General features: G+C 42.1%; 1 protein-coding gene across 1 annotated transcript in view; it reads right to left on the reverse strand.

Moving 5' to 3' along the window:
• The window catches only part of INPP5F (inositol polyphosphate-5-phosphatase F), a 182,596-nt gene that overhangs the window by 75,499 nt on the left and 84,428 nt on the right, over positions 1-22,669 (reverse strand). Inside the window, exons 5-6 of the mRNA XM_030202612.1 lie at positions 18,268-18,435; positions 4,147-4,203 (exon numbers count right to left, since the gene is read on the reverse strand). Of these exons, the coding sequence (XP_030058472.1) occupies positions 4,147-4,203; positions 18,268-18,435 (225 nt within the window). The remainder of the gene's footprint in view (positions 1-4,146; positions 4,204-18,267; positions 18,436-22,669) is intronic.

The following is a 22,669-nucleotide window of genomic DNA, read 5'->3' on the forward strand; positions in this document are numbered from 1 at the left end:
TACAAAACTGCATAAGCTACCTCCTTCTCTTTCCTTGGGACTCAGTTTTGGAACTCTTTACCAAGGTCCATCAGAACCATTGCAGATCATCCAACATTCCGGAAATCACTGAAGACCATGTTATTCAGAAATGCCTACCCTGCTGGCTCTCCCAGCGACTCCACTGCTGGACGCACACCAAACTAAAGACATTTGGACATATTCCCTTCCCTACCAGCTTGCCCTCTATCCCCATCCATTCCTATTCTTCCCCATTATCACTTGTAGATTTGCTGTATTAGTTTCATTTTGCTACATTGGCACTTGCCTCTGTGGTGCATTGTAAGCCACATTGAGCCTGACATTGTTGGGAAACTGTGGAGGACAAATGAGATGAATAAATAAATACACAAAACACAGCTAATAACTAGCCCATAAAACGTGTTATTCAGTTTTTACTCTTTGAAAGAGGAAAACATTTTTACCAGCTGAGTGAGGTACATGAAGGGAAACAAACAGGACCGGCTTAACATATGGACCAGGTGAGGCTCTGGCCCAAGGAGCCACCTATAAAGGGCGAAAAATGCTTTAGTCTGTGATGTCACTGGTCCAGAGCTGACAAAAAGAAGAGCTGACAACCCCCTTCCTCTCTCTCTGTCTCAGGTCACCTTACCCCGTCTATCTTTGAAGGTAGTTTTTTCCCTCCCAAACACAGACAGTGTTTCACCTAACACTACTTGAATCAATCAGTTACGCATCTTCTTTCTGCTATGCCCCGGCCCCTCCTTTGACATCACTTCCTGTTTGTACAGGTGTGCGGCTGAGGGAAGACGCAGGGACTGATGCAGGTAGCTTTAGGTGAAACGCTGACAGTATTCAGGAGGGGAGAACTGTCTTTAAAGTTAGGCCGTTTATGATTTATTTAATTAATTTTTATTTATTTATTTATTTATGGCATTTATACCCCACTCTTTCCCGCTCGATAGCAGGCTCAGTGCGGCTTACAGGATGTGGTACAGAGTATCATAGAGATAACACAAAGTAAGGTACAAGGTGTGGTACAAAGTACCACAGAGATAACACAGAGTATGGTACGAAGTATCACAGAGATGATCCAGGTGGAAAGAGTAGGACAATAGGGAGGGATGTGTGGGAGAGGATTGGAGTATGGGTAGTGTGGTTTGAGTTCGAGAATTAAGTTGGGTTATTTGGGTAAGCTTGTCTGAAGAGGTAAGTTTTAAGCAGCTTTCAGAAGGGTAGGTGTTCATCGGTTGTTCGGATGTGTCGAGGTATTGCGTTCCAGAGTTGGCTGCCTATAACGGAGAAGTTGGATGCATAGTAGGTTTTGTATTTGAGGCCTTTGCAGTTGGGAAGATGGAGATTGAGATAAGATTTTGCTCACACCTTTTTCAGTAGTAGCTCAAGGTGAGTTACATTCAGGTACTCTGGATATTTCTCTGTCCCAGGAGGGCTCACAATCTAAGTTTGTACCTGAGACAATGGAGGATTAAGTGACTTGCCCAAGATCACAAGGAGCAGCAGCGGGATTTGAACCAGCCACCTCTGGATTGCAAGACCAGTGCTCTAACCACTAGGCCTCTCCTCCACTCCTGAGAGGGGGGCGTGCCAATGGGTGGGCGCCAAACCAAAAGTTGGATCAGGGCATCACAGTCCTTTCAGCCAGCCCTGGAAACAAAGTACCCACATTACACGTGTTCTGACCTCTTAAAATCCTCCTCTGAAGATAAAGAAGAAAAGTGCACCCATCAAAATTCAGCAGGTATCAATTATTTTATTTTAAGTCTGAGCAGACAACTGTGGCTGCGTTGTTAGTCCACTTGGATATATGGAAATAAAGGTCAACAAAAAAGTTGTGGGGGATACATTTCTATCAGACTAAAGATATCTTTAACAAAAGCTTTTGAGAAACAGAGAAAAGCATAGGCAGATAAAGACCATATGGCCTATCATAGTAACATAGTAGATGACGGCAGAAAAAGACCTGCATGGTCCATCCAGTCTGCCCAAGACAAACTCATATGTGTATACCTTACCTTGAATTTGTACCTGTCCTTTTCAGGGCACAGACCATATAAGTCTGCCCAGCAGTATTTCCCTCCTCCCAACCACCAGTCCTGCCTCCCATCACCGGCTCTGGTACAGACCGTATAAGTCTGCCCTCCCCTATCCTCGCCTCCCAACCACCACCCCCTCTTCCCCCCACCTGCTCCGCCACCCAATTTCAGCTAAGCTTCTGAGGATCCATTCCTTCTGCACAGGATTCCTCTATGCATATCCCACGCATGTTTGAACTCCGTTACCGTTTTCATCTCCACCACCTCCCGCGGGAGGGCATTCCAAGCGTCCACCAGTCTGCCCATCCATGCCATCTACTCTCTCTATTGCTCCCTTAGAAATCCTATGTACTTGTCCCGAGGTCTCTTGAATTCAGATACTCTTTTCATCTTCATCACTTCCACCAGGAGGCCATTCCACAAATTCACCACTCTTTCCGTGAAGTATTTCCTCAGATTACTTCCATCCCTTTTAATCGTCATCCTATGCCTCCTCATTTCAGAGCCTCCTTTTAACTGAGACTCACCTCCTGTGTATTTATGCCGCATAGGTATTTCAATGTCTCTATTATATCTCCTCTTTTCCTGCCTTTCTTCCAAAGAATACATACTGAGATCTTGTCTGTCCCCATATGCTTCATGATGAAGACCATTGACCATTTTAAGTAGCTACCAGATCCATCATGTTTTTGAAGCTGCGGTCTCCAGAATTCTACACAATATTCTAAATGAGGTCTCACCAGAGTCTTATACAGGGGCATCGTTACCTCCTTTTTCTTACTGGTCATTCCTCTCCCTGAGCACTCAAGCATCCTCTAGCTTTCATCGTTGTCTCTTCTACCCGTTTGGCCACCTTAAGATTATCACATACAATCACACCCAAGCTCTTTCATGCCCCAAAGAGGTCACTAGACCACCAGAGCAGTAGTAAGGTAAGGGGAGGGGGGTGACGGGGAGGGGGAGTGACATGGAGTGTGACAGGGGGGAGGGGAAAATGTGACAGGGCATGGTGGGGGCAGGGCAGGTGTCCTCCTTTTGGAGGGACAAAATATGGTAACCCTACCCAAAGCTAAGAAAGGCACAGTCTGCTGGTGAACTCTGAGGCCCCTCCTCCTTTTCTGCCCTACAGCTCAGCCTGTTTCACTAGCCTTACAAACGTTTTAGCCACTCTTATAAATGATGCATAGGCCGGGTGTTAGTGCACTCAGTATCTCTGATTTGTAACAGAGCAAATTTAAATATGGTGAGTTTCTACAGTTCAATGTTATCAATGGATATTCAAATTTGGTAAGACTCTGAGGGTTACTTGATCCATAACTGACATCTTGGGCATTTTATATCTGTGCCCAAGAAGATGTCACTTATGGATCAAGCTTATTTTATGCAATGATACCTTGTTAGTAATAACTGGGGTTAACAGTAAAATAATACGTCTTAAGAGTAGCACATGTTGGTAACTTCCCCCAAACAGTTTATGAGCTTTCCTTCCAGGAAATATCAAAACCTAACTGCTTTGACCATATCTTCTGACAATGAATTCCAGAGTTTGAGGCAGGGGTATAGCCAGACTTCAGTGGGAGGGGGGTCCAGAGCCCGAGGTAAGGGGGCACGTTTTAGCCCCCCCCCCCGGCGCCACCGACCCCTCCCCCCACCATTGCCGACACCCACCCACCCCCCGCCATCACCAACTTTGCCCCCCCCTGCTGACGACCCTCTCGACCCCCCCCCCCCCCGCCGTCGCCTGCAGGACGTCAGAAACAAAAGGAAGCCTTTTGCGAAAAGAAGAGGACCTCGGCTGGCAGGGGTTGGGGTCCCCCGCCAGCAAAGGCAGGCGACGGCAGGTTGGCAGTGGGAGGGGGGGAGGTCGAGAGGGTCGTCAGCAAGGGGGACCAGGGCCAAATCTACGGGGGCCCAGGCCCCCCTGGCCCCACATAGCTACACCACTGGTTTGAGGAAAGTTAAACTCAGTGGACTAATGTGTTTTTTTTTTTTTTTTTTTAAATACAGCACCAAAGCTAGAAAGACCTACATTTAGAGTATACCCTTAGCATCATAAATTTACATACAGCAAATCCAGAGAACAGGGACTCACATTTAAATTGATTACATCTTGAATCATGTGCTTGTTCCAAAAGAATCTGTCATCCACCTGAGAAGAAAGAAGACAAATTAGTGCTTGAAATGCGTTAGTTATTTTGCCCCCCGAGTGGAAAACGCATAAACACACAACAGGTATGATCTGCAGCAACTGGATCACCATATGGAAAGCAATTTTAAAAGGCATTTATGAGCATAAAACAGTGTTTTATGCCTATAGACGTATACAAAATAACTCTCCAATTTGTGCATAAATTTACAAATAGGCTTTCCTAGGCTGAGCAAAGGCTTTCCTGGCGGGTAAAATGAGGAGATCGCTTACGTTTACTCTTTATAAAATGTTTATGTCTGCATTTAAATTAACCTGGAAAATTTTGTGCATGCCAAAAGGAGCATGTAAATAGATCTGTCTAAAATTCCTGGATTAATTTTCAAAGTGGAAGTGAACGTATACTTTCGTACCCGCATAAGGAAACATATGCATCTGAGCGTATAAAAATACCTGCTTCACATACTTACCCTGGTGCTCTACGTGTCATAACATTCAAAAAAGATCTATCCAAAATCACCACTAAAATCACAGACAGCATAAATATTATGGAATCTTGGGCATCAGCCTTCAAACTAAAACTGAACAGAGAAAAACCATACTGTCTGATACTCGAATCACCACATAATACCAAATGGTACACAACCATCAATGTTATGGGAACACCCCTCCCAACAGCAGAGGGCCTGAAGATCTTAAGAGTCACTACAGATTGCCAGCTATCCCTCAACAAACAGTAGCAAAGAAAATGTTCCACTCAACGTAGGAACTCAAATATTTAAAAAAAACTACTTTCCAAGGGATGTATTCCGCACCCTTGTCCAAACCATGCTCCTTGCACATTCAGATGCAGGGAACAAACATTTTAAAAATTATAAAGAGCACAAAAACCAGCAACAAGACTCATATTTGGCAAAAACAGATTTGAAAGCGCAAGACCTCTACTCCAAAACCTACACTGGCTACCTATCAAAGCACACATATTCTTCAAGATCTGTTCCTTGGCCTACAGAATAATCTTCGGCCACTATGCAACGCAACCAAGAATGACAGAACCTATCATTCCCTTCATTTTCCCAGATGTCAGGGCCTGAAATATACGCTAGCACCTTCATATGATACGTCTGCATTAAAGTCTGGAATTCACGACCAAAAGACCTACAACTCATGAACAACTACCTCACATTCAGAAAACACTTAAGAGCCCACTTCTTCAGAAAATTCCTTTTTGACGAACTCACTTAGTCAATCAAATAACCGGTCAACACTCCATAACCATGATTATGGACCGAACGCAACCAGGCTTGCATCGCTCCACAACAGAACAAGGCTTCAACACTCAGGGCCAGTCTTAGCAATTGCGAGGCCCTGTGCAGATCAATTTGCTGGGCTCCCCCCCAGTCCCGCCCCCACCCAGCCCCTTGTTGACAAGATATGTTTTAAACATTTTCTTTTATCTCAAATGAAGACAAATCAAGCAAAACTTGTATACAAAAACTAATTCAAACATGAAAAATGCTATACTAGGAAACCTTTGGGTTTAAAAAGCAAAACCATGTGCACGTAAGGACTAGATAAATGAATTAAAACGAATCCCCTTAATATGTAATACTTGGTAGCAATAATGAAACAGTGATAAAATATTCAGATAGCAAGCAGCCTGAGTCAAAAGATTTATTTTCCATTGAACATAATTAACTTTGTATGAACTTGGCTGCTAATAGTGTGCTGAACTGGACAACGTTGGCATATTTAGCCACACCCGTTTACCAGCCATGGCGCATATAAACAGTAATCATTGAAAATATTACACCAGTACAGGAGAAGAAAAATAACTTGGGGTTTTTTTCCATTATAAATAATTTCTGTAAGCTGTTACAGCTCCAGTATACCCAAAACGACACATACATAGTAACATAACATAGTAGATGACGGCAGAAAAAGACCTGCATGGTCCATCCAGTCTGCCCAACAAGATATACTCTTATGTGCTACTTTTTGTGTATACCCTACCTTGATTTGTACCTGGCCTCTTCAGGGCACAGACCACAAACCAAATTAGCATACAGATTCTGCATGCAGCACAACAACAGAAAAACAGAACAATCTACATCCCTTTTAGACACGATTTATCAGAAATCTCCAATGACATTCAAGCGTGGTTTGAACACCATGCACTCATGGGCAAACTCATTTCAACTGAAGCTGAACACCGATAGAACACATTGCCTTATCCTCTCATCCCAGCACAACAATTACAAACCCACAACCTTAACCACTTCAGATCGTTCCCTCTCCATTTACGACAGTCTCAAAATACTAGGTGTTACTATTGACCGCAATCTTACACTTGAGACCCAAGTCAACTCCTCCGTAAAGAAAATGTTTCATTCAATGTGGAAACTCAAGCGTATAAAACCTTTCTTCCCGAGGGAAATTTTCCGTAATTTAATTCCATCAATGGTACTAAGCCACGTTGATTACTGCAATGGAATCTATGCGGGATGTAAAGAACAACTCACAAAGAAACTCCAGACAGCCCAGAACACAGCAGCCAGGTTGATATTTGGTAAAACACGATTCCAAAGCGCCACACTACTCCGTGAAAAACTACACTGGCTTCCAATCAGAGAACGCATCGCTTTCAAAACCTGCACCCTGGCCCATAAGATTATCTATGGTGAAGTCCCAGATTACATGATTGACCTGATTAATCTCCCAACCAGAAATAGTACCAGTTCATCATCACGGACTTACCTGAATCTCCACTACCCAAATTGCAAAGGACTTAAATACAAGACAACCCATGCGTCCAACTTCTCTTACATAAGCACACGACTGTGGAACGCACTGCCACAAGCTGTGAAAACAATTATCACCTAAAATTCAGAAAATCATTAAAGGCTCATCTATTCGGAAAGGCATACCCGAATGACCCAACTTAAATGCCTCAACTCTGCAACACTTCAATACCAAAGGTCGTATTGGACATTATCAAACCCTCCTTACCTTTAACCCCACGTGCCTGAATCTTATCTTCCCTATTCCACCATATCATCTTTTGTACTTGTCCGCTACCGGACTTGGCAAATGTCTTTACGGTACTATGTAAGCCACATTGAGCTTGCAAATAGGTGGGAAAAAGTGGGATACAAATGTAACAAATGATAATAATAATACATGGCACTATAACATGTAACCGGTTTACTTTAAGTTAACTGTAAGCCACATTGAACCAACCACTAGGTTGGAAAATGTGGGATACAAATGCAATAAATAAACAAACATTTCTCCAAAATCCTCTGAATATGCCCTTCCTTTACCTCACAGTCACACATCCAATATTAAAAACTTAACTGTCTTAAGAAATTTCATCTGGTACAAAAGCATTAAAAAGTCATGATAAATGTTCCAGAAATGCCATATTTCAACTATTTACACAGACAATGAAACCAGTTTAGAGAAGCTAGTAAATTCAAGCAAGAGGTTTCAACACCACAGAAGGAAAAATGGTTTGTCATGGCCATAGCTAGGGCTATAAAACCAATTTCTACAAACCCAGAAACTTAAATTTGTGGACAAGGACTGTTTTCTTTGTGTCTAGTAAGAATAAATCAAACATAAGCAAAAGACTTTACAGCAGTAAAAATATTCAAACAATACAAAGTATGGCATAGTATACTACTTATAATCTCAACATAATACGTAATAAAACATTTCAGTAGACAGCATAGGGTATAAGCAAAGATGGAACGTATAGATAGGTAAAAGAGTAAGAGGAGTTAGAAAATAAGGTGACTAATTTTAAAGAAAGTTGCACATGAGGTCAGAGAGATGATTAAATGTTATCTCAGCTAGGGTAAGGGTGGATAAACTTGTCCTGCTGCAGGTATGTGCAGCCTGTGTCACTCCTTGTGTGTGTGTGTTTGAGACTATGAAGTTAGTTACTTCTTCCATTAAAGGCTTGGTTGAAGAGCCAAGCTTTCACCCGATTCCTGAAGTAGAGATAGTCTTGTGTTAAGCGGAGCCTTTCAGGCAGTGCATTCCAGAGTGTGGGGGCTACTCCGGAGAAGGCTCACTTGCTGGTATCACATCGTGTAATGTCTTTTGGAGAGGGTATGTTTAGGGATATCTCCTTGGGGTGACCTTGGGTGTCCTTGGAGGTGTGTAGAGAGTCATCCTGTTCAAGTACTCTGGGCCATTTCTTTTAAGGGCCTTGAAGATCAGACAGAGTTTTAAATTTAGCCCTGTATTGTACTGGTAGCCAATGAAGGTTTTGCAAAAATGGTGTAATGTGGTCACATCACTTGCAACCTTCTATGGGTCTTGCAGGTGCAGACCAGACCATTGTAGAGTGCATTACAATAATCCAGTCTTGTTGTTATCATGTCATGCACAACTGGGATAAGATTTTCCTTCTCGATGTATGAAGAGAGGCAGCATAGTTGTCGCAAATAGTGCTCTAATAGTATACTCTACCACCGCCACTACAAATGAAAAGTGCTACTAGGATCTCACAGAGACAACCTCTGCTGAATCGGACTCTTTATAGATATTTAAGTTAGAGAAATAGTCAAATTCTCCTGTATGCTCACTTAAAAGTCTGTTTTCTCCTTCAGAATGTGAAAGCAGAAAAGGATAGCAATGACTGATTTACAATTTATGAATCCTTAATGTTCCTTGTATATAAGGAAGGAATATTTTGCTTACTGATCCATTCTAGAAGGAAAAAAGAAATCTGATGGAGTATCAAGGGCCTGTTTCTTGGAGATCCCCATATGCCATAAAGGTTGAATTAGAAGAGATACATGGTTGCCTAAATGATATCTGAAGAAGAGGATGAGTTACAGAGTTCCCCAAAACAGGCTCTTTCAGAGTAACTGACGGAGGTATCTACTAGATACAAAAGTAAGAAAATGAGGGAGTTGGTGAACGTGTCTGCACCAGATCAAAGGCATGAAAACAAGATTCATAAGAACACTAAGCACTCCCCTTTTGCAGAGCCTAAGGAGTCACTCAAGAACCACTGAAGAGACACAACTGGGCTCCAGGAATGAAATTAATTCCAGGGACCACATAAGTATTGACTGGGACAGACCAAAGGTCCAACAAGCCTAGCATCCTGTTTCCAACATTGGCCAATCCAGGTTATAAGTACCTGGCAAGATCCCAAAAAAGTACAATACATTTCATGCTGCTTATTCTAGAATAAGAAGTGGATTTTCCCCAAGTCCATTTTAACAATGGTCTATGGACTTTTCCTTTAGGAAGCCATCCAAACCTTTTTTAAACCCCGCTAAGATAACTGCTTTTACTACATTCTCTGGCAACGAATTCCAGAGTTTAATTACACATTGAGTGAAGAAAGATTTTCTCCAATTCGTTTTAAATTTACTAAGTAGTAGCTTCATTGTGTGCCCCTTAGTCCTAGTATTTTTGGAAAGAATAAACAAGCGATTCACGTCTACCCTTTCCACTCCACTCATTATTGTATAAACCTCTATCATATCTCCCCTCAGTCGTCTTTTCTCCAAGCTGAAGAGCCCCAGCCACTTTAGCCTTTCCTCATAAGGAAGTTGTCCCATCCCCTTCATCATTTTTGTCGCCCTTCTCTGTACCTTTTCTAATTCCACTATATGTTTTTTGAGATGCGGTGACCACAATTGAACACAATATTCAAGGTGAGGTCGCACAATGAAGCGATACAAAGGCAATATAACATCCTCAATTTTGTTTTCCATACCTTTCCTAATAATAACTAACATTCTATTTGCTTTCTTAGCCACCGCTGCACGCTGAGCTGAGGGTTTCAATGTATCATCAACGATGATGCCTAGATCCCTTTACTGGTCGGTGACTCCTAACGTGGAACCTTGCATTACGTAGCTATAGTTCGGGTTCCTCTTTCCCACATGCATCACTTTGCACTTGCTCACATTAAACATCATCTGCCATTTGGATGCTAATCTCCCAGTCTTGTAAGGTCCTCTTGTCATTTTTCACAATCCTTTTGCGATTTAACAACTTTGAATAACTTTGTGTCATCAGCAAATTTAATGACCTCACTAGTTACTCCATGCACTAACGTTCGATCAGTATTATTTTATTTAATGCCTTTCACAGTAGTAAACTGCAAGATGTTAAAGAATTCTCTTCCTACCAAGCAGCTTGAACTTTGTCTGTCTTTTGTATTGAACAACTGTACTGATTATATGGTGTTCAGACAAAATTTGAAAACATATTTGTTTAGAAAGTTTTTATGTGAATTATTTTAATGCTATAAATTAATTTGGTTATTTGATGCTGGTTTATAGGAAATGTTTTGTTAAGGAAGTTTTCATGAGAATGCTTGTTAATGTTTATAACTTTTACTGTATTTTTGTGACACCCTAGAAAGGACTAGTAGTTCTTATGTGATGAGGAAATTGAGAAGAATTAGAACAATTTAGACTGCTTGTTCAAGCCTTGCTTTTGTCAAAGTCAGACTACTGCAATCTGCTTTTCCTTGGAGCTCCTAGGTTCACACTTCAGTGTCTGCAGACAATTCAAAACACCACTGTACGATTGATTTATTCTCTTCACAAACATGATAACATTTTCAAATTCTATATAGAGCTTTGTTGGCTCCGGATTGAGGTCAAGATTTTATTCAAATTTTCCTGTACGCTATATCATATTTTGAATGGTGACTGTCTTGAATACTTATTGTCCCACTTTGAATTTTCAGGTTCCTTGAGAAGTAGAAGTATAAATTGTTCACCCTTTGCCTTCCCTTCTGCTAAAGGAATTAAGAGATTTAAGATCTTTGATCAAGTCTTTGCCTATCAAGCCCCTCAAATATGGTGAGCATATGTTTCTTGTTTTATGAAGAATTTGGAGTATACACATTTTAGAAAGATATTAAAAACGTCCCTTTTTCAGCAGTTTTTGTTAGCTATGATTGAGCTTTGACTATTTGTTGTTAACTGACCTACACTGAACTGATAAGGTAAATGGTGGAACACATAAGAACATAAGCATTGACAGCCTGGTACAGACCAAAGGTCCATCAAGCCCAGTATCCTGTTTCCAACAGTGGCCAATTCAGGTCACAAAAACCTGGCAGAAACCTCAAAGAATAACAAGATTCTGGAATCCCAGAGTAGCAACATTCCATGTAGAACCCCAGAGAGTAGTAAGATTCCATTCAGAATCCCAAGTACATAAGTACATAAGTGTTGCCATACTGGGAAAGACCAAAGGTCCATCAAGCCCAGTATCCTGTTTCCAACAGTGGCCAATCCAGGTCACAAATACCTGGCAGAAACCTCAAAGAATAACAAGATTCTGGAATCCCAGAGTAGCAACATTCCATGTAGAACCCCAGAGAGTAGCAAGATTCCATTCAGAATCCCAAGTACATAAGTGTTGCCATACTGGGACAGACCAAAGGTCCATCAAGCCCAGTATCCTGTTTCCAACAGTGGCCAATCCAGGTCACAAATACCTGGCAGAAACCTAAAAGAATAACAAGATTCTGGAATCCCAGATTAGCAACATTCCATGTAGAACCCCAGAGAGTAGCAAGATTCCATTCAGAATCCCAAGTACATAAGTACATAAGAGTTGCCATACTGGGACAGACCAAAGATCCATCAAGCCCAGTATCCTGTTTCCAACAGTGGCCAATTCAGGTCACAAGTAACTGGCAAGAACCAAAAAGAGTAAAACAGATTTTATGCTCCTTATCTCAGTGTTTGGATTTAGAAACAAAGGTTAGTGGTACAGTGCCTCAGGGATCTGCCCTGGGATCAATTCTGTACAAAGTCTAGAAAGAAAAAAGTTTGCCTTTCTGCAGAGACACTAAGACCTGCAAAAGTCTGAACACCCCAAATGTAGTGATCATGATGAGAAATGATCTGCAAAAATTAGAAGTATGGGTTAATGCTTGGCAGTTAAGCATTATTATTATTATTATTATTTACTGCATTTGTATCCCACATTATCCCACCTCTTTGCAGGCTCAATGTGGCTTACAATTCGTCATGGATACTGGAAATAGAAGAGAATATACATTTGGTTTTACAGAGGGTTTTGGGTTACATGGTGGTGAAATACATGATTGTGTTAAAGCAAGAGACATTATAAGACATTTCTGGATATATTAAAGATTGTACAGTTACACGTGTTGATCTTTGTGATATATCTTGTCGAAGAGATAAGTTTTCAATAGTTTATGGAAATTGGTCAATTCATGGACCGTTTTCAGGTTACGTGGCAACGCGTTCCATAGCGGCGTGCTCATATAGGAAAGCATTAATGTGAAGAAATGCAGAATGATGCATTTTGGGTGCAAAAATCAAAGGAACTTCTATATAGGAGGGAGGCAGGCAGGCTGATGTGAAGGGACAAGGAGAAGGATCTTGGGGTGATTACATCCAATGATCTCAGAGTAGTAACACAGTGTGACAAGGAGAAAGAAGGAAGTGATAATCAAGTTTCAAGATTATTTAGTATTTGCTATCCCGCTCATCAAGCCTATGTCTGGGCGACTTACTTCTATATAGGAGGGAGGGAGGAAGGCACGCTGATGTGAACGGACCAGGAGAAGGATCTTGGGGTGATAGCATCCAAGGATCTCAGAGTAGTAACACAGTGTGACAAGGAGAAGGAAGGAAGTGATAATCAAGTTTCAAGATTATTTAGTATTTGCTATCCCGCTCATCAAGCCTATGTCTGGGCGACTTACAGACTAAGTAGTTACATTAAAAGAAGAAACAGAAGGGAGTACTATATCATACATAGGAAATAACAGGATAAGACAATAAGGGGAGGGGGAAGAACTACAATACTGAACAGAACACCTGAACCCTCGTCCACTCGCTCATTACCTCTCGTCTTGACTATTGCAACCTTCTCCTCGCTGGCCTCCCGCTTAGCCACCTATTCCCCCTTCAATCTGTCCAAAGTTCCGCCGCACGTCTCATCTACCGCGTGAACCGATACTCTCATATCACCCCTCTCCTCAAGTCGCTTCACTGGCTCCCGATTCGCTATCGTATACAGTTCAAGCTTCTCCTATTGACCTTCAAGTGCACTCAATCTGCAGCCCCCCATTACCTCTCTACCCTCCTCTCCCTGTATGTTCCCACCCGTAACCTCCGCTCTCAGAACAAATCACTCCTATCTGTACCCTTCTCCACCACCGCTAACTCCAGACTCCACCCCTTCTGCCTCGCATCACCTTATGCCTGGAACAGACTTCCCGAGCCCATACGCCATGTGCCCTCCCTAACCATTTTCAAGTCCTTACTCAAAGCCCATCTCTTCTCCCTTGCTTTTGGCGCCTAACCACCTTCTCCATTCATGATACCTACACTTACTACATAATTTGTTACCTTTAGATTGTAAGCTCTCTAGAGCAGGGACTGTCCTTCCCCATGTTTAAACTTGTACAGCGCTGCGTAACCCTGGCAGCGCTATAGAAATGCTAAGTAGTAGTAGTAGTAGGATAGGAGGAAGGGGAAAAGGGGGAGGAAGTACTTTAAAAACACTGTGCAGTCAATCGTATTCAATCTTCGAGGACAAAAAAGGAAAATAAGGAGTATGCATTTGAAAAAAGGAAAGTCTTAAGTTCAGATGAAAATATTTGAAGTGAAGTGTGATGACTGTGGTAGTTTATTCCAGTGTTCTGGTCTTTGAACTGAAAAGATTGCTTTCCTAGTGTGTTCATGCACAATTTGCTAAAGAATGTTATCACGAGCAGGTTTTGAGAAGATGATCGAAGGGATCTCCGATTAGTATAGGGGATTTATAAACGAGCGAGATACGACGGTTGGCCTGATATATGGGTCTTGTAAACTAACAGTAGAATCTTGTATATAATGCGGTGAGGTAAAGGAAGCCAATGGGCTGTTTTCAAGAGAGGGATAATGTGGTCAAATTTCTTTTTTCCAGTGATTAAATTTGATAGCGGTGTTCTGAACTATTTGTAAACATCTGATATCAGTAGCTTTAAGGTCCAGACACAGTGAATTGCAGTAGTCTAATTTGCTTATTACAAAAGAATGTATGAGGGTGTTTAATGTTGGTGGATCAAGAAGTGGACAAATGGAACAAATTTGTCTTAGTCTATAAAAGCAATTCTTTATCACATTTGAAATCTGAAGGTGATGAGAAAGAGATGCGTCTAGGATTACACCTAGTATTTTAGTATTTTGCAGTTGGGAAACGATGGAATTAAGAAGAGGATGTGTAACAGTTTCATTGCACAAGTTGAAAAAAGTATACACAGACACTTCTCTTGAGAATTAGTTTATTTTCTTTTAACCAATTGGTAATCTGGGTCAAATTACAACTGAGTTTATGAATCATTTGTGCATCTGTCAGATCAATGGAATGTAATAACCGAATATCATCTGCATACACGTAAACTGTAAATCCTAGACATTGAGCGAGTGTGAGAAGTGGTGCCAGAAAGATGTTAAATAACATAGGAGAGAGAATCGATCCTTGTGAAACTACGGAATCGATTGAGAATGGCCTAAAATTCTTATCTTGTTATTGGACTGTGTATATATGATAGGAAAGATAAGATTTAAACTAGTCAAGAGTTAGATCCTTAATCCTTACCTGATGAAGTCTTCCTAGAAGCAGGATATGGTCAACTAGGTCAAAAGCTGCTGGCAGATCTAGTAACAGCAGAATAATAGATCTGTTATGATCCAACTGATGATGAATTAATGTTGCAATATGAAGTGAGGCCCCACCTGGAGTATTGTGTTCAGTTTTGGAGGCCGTATCTTGTAAAGGATGTAAAAAGAATTGAAGCGGTGCAAAGAAAAGCTATGAGAATGGTATGGGATTTGCGTTACAAGACGTATGAGGAGAGACTTTCTGAACTAAACATGTATACTCTGGAGGAAAGGAGAAACAGGGGTGATATGATACAGACGTTCAAATATTTGAAAGGTATTAATCCGCAAACGAACCTTTTCCGGAGGTGCGAAGGCGGTAGAACGAGAGGACATGAAATGAGATTGAAGGGGGGCAGACTCAAGAAAAATGTTAGGAAGTATTTTTTCACAAAGAGAGTAGTGGATGCTTGGAATGCTCTCCCGCGGGAGGTGGTGGAAATGAAAATGGTAATGGAATTCAAACATGCGTGGGATAAGCATAAAGGAATCCTGTGCAGAAGGAATGGATCCTCAGGAGCTTAGTCAAGATCGGGAGGCGGGGCTGGTGGTTGGGAGGTGGGGATAGTGCTGGGCAGAGTTATACGGTCTGTGCCAGAGCCAGTGGTGGGAAGCGGGACTGGTGGTTGGGAGGCAGGGATAGTGCTGGGCAGACTTATACAGTCTGTGCCAGAGCCGGTGGTGGGAGGCGGGGATAGTGCTGGGCAGACTTATACGGTCTGTGCCCTGAAGAACACAGGTACAAATCAAAGTAGGGTATAAACAAAATTAGCACATATGAGTTATCTTGTTGGGCAGACTGGATGGACCGTGCAGGTCTTTTTCTGCCGTCATCTACTATGTTACAATGAAGTAAAGCAGTTTCAGTACTGTGGTGATGTCTGAATCCTGTTTGGTTAGGGTGAATCGTGTTTGTTTTAGTAAGAAAGTCTTGAAGTTGAGTGTGAATGATTGTTTCTACAATTTTAATGAGAAAAGGAAGATTAGCAACAGGGTGATAATTTCCTCTATCAGAGACAGGTTTAGACAGGTCTTTTAGTTTAGCTCTTAATATGGCCTTTCTTCATGCCTCAGGAACTATGCAAGAGGAAAAGGAGGACATGATCATATGTAAAATAAATGTGCTTAGCTCTTGAACAGACTGTTTAATAAAGATAGATGGAATGGGATCACGGGGAGCTGTAGCAGATTTCATGCCTTGTATAATACGACTTAATTGAGACTCTGACGGGCTATTTGCAAAAACCTCAGAAAGGCAGTATATCAAGTCCCATTTCCCTTCCCTATGAAAGAAGGAAAAGACATTAAGTGACAGATTGAAATCTGAATTAGGAGGAGTTGCTACGACACTTGAAGTTGTTGAAAAAGTGCTGCGTAAGGTAAAGATTTTCAAACATTTTTATAGTTTAATTTCTTTTATTGATTTTTCATACAGATACAATCAAGAGCTCACAACATAACAACAAGTAACATTTTACAAAGTAAGGCAATACTGGAGCTCACATGTAAGAAGTAGCAATCTACATCCAGAATCAAATTAAGTGAAAACAAGAGAGAGGGAGGAAAGATTTTGTTACCGAAATGATTTGCAAGATCTTGGCTAGAGGAGAGCAATGTCGGCTCATCAGGAATGGAGGCATGGTGTGATTAAGGATTTTTAAAGTCCAATATAATACTGCTGTATTCAGTTCTTTAATTATTTTTGAGGAATAGTAACTCTTTTTTGCCGTAATGCATTTTTATATGATTGGGCTGTATTCTTGTAAATAGTAAGAGTAGTTTGAGAATGTTGATGTCTCCAAATTCGTTCAGTTTGTCTAAGTTGACATTTATGTGATTGGAGTTGTGGAGTGTATCATGGTTCTTTGTATTGCCTAGAATGTTTTGATGTGGATACTATTATGGGGGAAAGAGTGTCAAAGGAGTTGTGAAGAGCATAAAAGTCATTGGTAAGCCCCCCCCCTCCCCTATTTGGAATACCGTGTTCAGTTTTGGAGGCCGTATGTCACTAAGGATATAAAAAGACAAAGCGGTTCAGGAGAAAGTCATAGAAAATGATATTGGTTTGTGCCAGAAGACGAGACTTGAAGACCTGGATATGCATACTCTAGAGGAAAGGAAGGACAGAGAACATATGATATAGACATTTAGGTACTTGAAAGGCATTAATAAGCAAACAAATCTTTTTCAAAGACAGGGAAGCTGTAGAACTAGCGGACATAAAATGAAGCTGCAAGGAGGTAAATTAAAAAGCAACACCAGGAAATACTTTTTCATGGAAAGGGTGGAGGATGCCTGGAATGACATCTGATTGGAGGTAGTGAGGACAAAAAGAATGGTAGAATTCAAAAAGGCATGGGATAAACAGAAAATCCCTATGTGTTTGCCTGTCTTTAAAAGACTATGAGGCTCATTTTCAAAGCACTTAGCCTCCCAAAGTTCCATAGAAACCTATGGAACTTAGCCTCCCAAAGTGCTTTGAAAATATGCCTCTATAAGCTCTATCGAGCAGGGGCTTTCTCTTGGAATCAAAGCAAACCTTAAATGACTTTCACACTTCAAAAACAGTAGCAAAGAGCATCTGATACAACCCTAAACAAAGGCATAGAGGAGGATAACCCATACGGAGCAGCAGGCACAGCTCTAGCCACCTTCCTGGGCAGACTAGATGAACCATATTGGTCTTTAACGGCCATCATACACTATGCTACAATATTCCAACTTTGTGGACAGTTGATATAATTATCTCCCAACTGGAGAGCTCTTATATGGAGATCTGCTTCTGTTGGATGAGATGAGAGACCACACTCAAGGAAAGAGAATCCCCTATCCAGTATAGCTTAGGCAATTCAAGGACAGCTACACATGTGATGGCTGGGACAATGTTTCCATTATTTCACTTGTGTTTGTTATTTAAACTAGATTAAAAACAGACTTGTCTAAATGTCTTTAATAGCCACCATGCTATACTGAAAACCAACACTATTTCAATGTTATTTCAATATTTTTACTGCTATAATTGCCTATTGCTCATGTTTGATCTATTCTTACTGTACACCGCCTTCAGTGAATTCCTTCAAAAAGGAAGTAAATAAATCCTAATAAATAAATAAATAAATATTTAATAAAATTGTCAAGATGGTGAGTTTAACCACTGTTCACTCTCAGAATGTTAGAGTGGAGGACTAGCCTTATGGTTAGTGCAGTGGTCTAAAATCCTGGGGAACTGGGTTTGATTCCCACTGCAGCTCCTTGTGATTCTGGGCAAGTCACTTAACCTTCCATTGCCCCACGTACAAAAAAACTTAGATTATGCGCCCACTGGGGACAGAGTGTACAGCGCTGCATACGTCTAGTAGAAATGATTATTATTAGTAGTAGTAGAAGTATTTACCCTCTGCCATAGTGGTATATTGTTTTTCACACTTGCGCTTTGTCTCTGAACAGAATTCGTTAGGTCATAAGTCAAACTATAGTAAAAGGAATCCGAGTCCATGAACATCTTGAAGAGTTCTTCCAAAAGTCTCTTCTCCAACTTCTCCTTCTCTTTATTCTCTTTGACCTAAAAAAAAAAAAAAACACACACATACACTTGTTTAATCTGATATAAACAAGTTTATAGACAAAAAAAATCACCATCTCCAGAAACTATTCTCTTGATCAACTATAATTCACATTCCATCCTGTGCTCAGTCCTTCTCTTCTTTCTCCTACCTTCACCCTGTTATAATTTTTTTTTTTTGTTACATTTGTACCCCGCGCTTTCCCACTCATGTTAGGCTCAATGCGGCTTACATGGGGCAATGGAGGGTTAAGTGACTTGCCCAGAGTCACAAGGAACTGCCTGTGCCTGAAGTGGGAATCAAACTCAGTTCCTCAGTTCCCCAGGACCAAAGTCCACTACCCTAACCACTAGGCCACTCCTCCACTGTTGCTACTATTTGAGATTCTACATGGAATGTTGCTATTCCACAAGCAACATTCCATGTAGAAGTCGGCCCTTGCAGATCACCAATGTGGCCACGCAGGCTTCTGCTTCTGTGAGTCTGACGTCCTGCACGTACGTGCAGGACGTCAGACTCACAGAAACAGAAGCCTGCGCTGCCTTCTACATGGAATGTTGCTAGTGGAATAGCAACATTCCATGTAGAATCTCCAATAATAGCAACATTCCATGTAGAATCTCCAATAGTATCTATTTTATTTTTGTTACATTTGTACCCTGCGCTTTCCCACTCATGACAGGCTCAATGCGGCTTACATGGGGCAATGGAGGGTTAAGTGACTTGCCCAGAGTCACAAGGAACTGCCTGTGCCTGAAGTGGGAATCAAACTCAGTTCCTCAGTTCCCCAGGACCAAAGTCCACTACCCTAACCACTAGGCCACTCCTCCACTGTTGCTACTATTTGAGATTCTACATGGAATGTTGCTATTCCACAAGCAACATTCCATGTAGAAGTCGGCCCTTGCAGATCACCAATGTGGCCGCGCAGGCTTCTGCTTCTGTGAGTCTGACGTCCTGCACGTCAGACTCACAGAAACAGAAGCCTGCGCTGCCTTCTACATGGAATGTTGCTAGTGGAATAGCAACATTCCATGTAGAATCTCCAATAGTAGCAACATTCCATGTAGAATCTCCAACAGTAGCAACATTCCATGTAGAATCTCCAATAGTAGCAACAGAATCTCAACATTCCATGTAGAATCTCCAATAGTATCTATTTTATTTTTGTTACATTTGTACCCTGCGCTTTCCCACTCATGGCAGGCTCAATGCGGCTTACGTGGGGCAATGGAGGGTTAAGTGACTTGCCCAGAGTCACAAGGAGCTGCCTGTGCTGGGAATCGAACTCAGTTCCTCAGGACCAAAGTCCACCACCCTAACCACTAGGCCACTCCTCCACTGTTGCTACTATTGGAGATTCTACATGGAATGTTGCTATTCCACTAGAACATTCCATGTAGAAGTTGGCCCTTGCAGATCACCAATGTGGCCGCGCAGGCTTCTGCTTCTGTGAGTCTGACATCCTGCACGTACGTGCAGGACGTCAGACTCACAGAAACAGAAGCCTGCGCAGCCTTCTACATGGAATGTTGCTAGTGGAATCTCTAATAGTACCAACATTCCATGTAGAATATCCAATAGTAGCAACATTCCATGTAGAATCTCCAATAGTATCTATTTTATTTTTGTTACATTTGTGCCCTGCGCTTTCCCACTCATGGCAGGCTCAATGCGGCTTACATGGGGCAATGGAGGGTTAAGTGACTTGGCCAGAGTCACAAGGAGCTGCCTGTGCCTGAAGTGGGAATCGAACTCAGTTCCTCAGTTCCCCAGGACCAAAGTCCACCACCCTAACCACTAGGCCACTCCTCCACTTACAGCAAACCAGGTTGTAGAAGGGGCTGCAACAAGTTGTCAAATCCTACATATACAACAAAGAGCCACTCAGCAAAAGTAAACTAAACATCGAGCTAAAGAAGTTTATAAAACAAGTAACGAGTTTACAACCATGTTTCCTTAAAACAAAATATGCAGCAGAAAAGGATCACATGGCAGTCCACCCTGTTTGACCATTCCTTCCTGCTACTTTGCTGTCACAGACTTTAGACTGTGGTCATCTTTGTCTCTCCTAGCACTAAGTTCCCATAGGAGCCGATATTCACTGGGGCACACCCAGTTCAAGTTAACTACAAAATTAAAAACATACCTCTGACTCTTCCTACATTTAACTGGTTAACCTTTGGCCACATGATTTGTCCAGAAGAACTTACAATTTGTTTGGTTAACTCCCACAGTTAACCAAATCTCTGAATATCAGCCCCTTTGTGTCTCAATGTGGTGGTGGCCTGTTGGCTTGACCAACATTAGTTGAAGCTTTATGTTACCAAATCCCAGGACCATGTGGATCAGAAATAGATTCATCATTTCATCCTATGCAGGGCCTTGCCGACGCGGTAAGCGAGGTAAGCATGGCAGGAGGGCGCCATCCTCTGGGGGGCGCCCCGCCGCACCATGCTTACCTCGCCCTCTTCTCCCCAGATCCTTTTTTTTTTGTTTAAATTTACCTCTCCGGCGCGCGGCAGCGTAGGCAGCGTGAGAAGGAGGCGGCGCTCCCCCAGCCGCCCCGACGTGTCTTCCCTTCGCTCGGTTCCACCTTCTTCTGACGTCATTTCTGACGTCAGAAGAAGGCGGGACACAGCGAAGGCAAGACACGTCGGGGCGGGGGAGCGCCGCCTCCTTCTCACTAACGCTGCCTACGCTGCCGCGCGCCGGAGAGGTAAATTTAAACAAAAAAAAAAGGATCTGGGGAGAAGAGCGCGGGTAGTGTAGCGCTCGTTTTCGGGGGGGGGGGGCGCCGGAGAGGCCAACTGGGGGGGGGGGGCGCCAGAGACCCTAGGCACGGCCCTGATCCTATGCCCCAATAGTAAATGGCCAATGACCTCCATTTGCTCAGTCCTCTAAGATACTAACATTGTCTATTTGATTTTGACTATCGTATTTCCTCAGTTACCAAAGCATGTTTCTCTGCTCTACATCATATTAGGACTATAAGCCTTTTTTTAAGATGTTATTTTTATTAAAAAAAAAAAAAAAAAAAAAAAAAAGACCACACAATCTACTCTTCTCAGTGGGTTACAATATAATCACATGGCTTTTAGGGTTCTTTTTTTGCCAAAATAATCTTTTGGTTGCTTACAGCAAGGTTTGATTCCAGATGTTCCATAGATTCTACTACGTTGCCCCATCAGTATGGAACTCTCAGTTTATTTGTTCAATGATATAACCCCAGAAAACATTTGAGATAAATATGAAATATAGAAAATATTACAACTAGAGCAAAGAAAAATATAATTAGAAATAATTACAGAACATTCATCCACCAATTTATAGAGACTCTAAATATTAGAAACAATATATGAACATAAAAAGAAATAATATCCAGTAGACTATCTCTCACTCATGATGCTCTGTCTAGCCCAGCCCTACATCATACATGCGGGATTATACAACATCTAACTCTTCTTTAGTCATTAGAAAATCATCCAGCTGCTTTGGGAGAAAAAACTGAAATTGTTGACTGGAGGAAGTGACGTCACGGACATCGATGGCTGCTTGATCTTTTAGCTCCGAAGCGTCCTCTCTAACAAATACGCTGCATTAGCGATCATCTGCCCTGAATTGTGTTCTTCCCTCCTTTGGTGCTTGTAGTGGATCTCGGGAGTTGATTTGGAGTGTTGGCAGGCGATCATGTCGGCAACGCGGAAGGAGGTTGAGAAACTCCAGGCTTGATCTGCTGGTAAGCCCATGAGGTGCCATGTTTCCTCGGCTCGACTTTCTCACTCGGACTCTGACTTGGCTAGGTCTCTAACAGAAGCATACTCAGTCCCTCCAACCCGGGGTCTCTCTAAGGCGCTCAAGAAGTGCCTATCGGAAATCCGGGATGAAATAAAGACATATGTGTTATATAAGGAGGAAACACTGGAGCGAATGGATGCCTTAAGTGTGGGGGAGCTGGGGGGGGCCGTGTGGAGGATTTGGAGGCTAGCGTGGACGAGTGGGGCTGAGGCTCGTCTCACACAGATGCTGGCTTCCTATGATGACTTGCAGCATAAAATTGATGACTTAGAAAATCGTGGTCGTCAAAATAATCTCTGCTTCTGTGGTGTCCCTGAATCGAGAGACAAAGAGGATGTAGCTACCGTGGTGAGATCAATTTGTGGAAAATTGCTGGGGTCTGAGGAAATGGCGATTGAATGGGCACATAGGGCCTTGGGGAAACCTGTGGACAAC

Source organism: Microcaecilia unicolor, chromosome 5 (genome assembly GCF_901765095.1).
Source record: "Microcaecilia unicolor chromosome 5, aMicUni1.1, whole genome shotgun sequence".
In the NCBI taxonomy this organism is placed as follows: domain Eukaryota; kingdom Metazoa; phylum Chordata; class Amphibia; order Gymnophiona; family Siphonopidae; genus Microcaecilia; species Microcaecilia unicolor.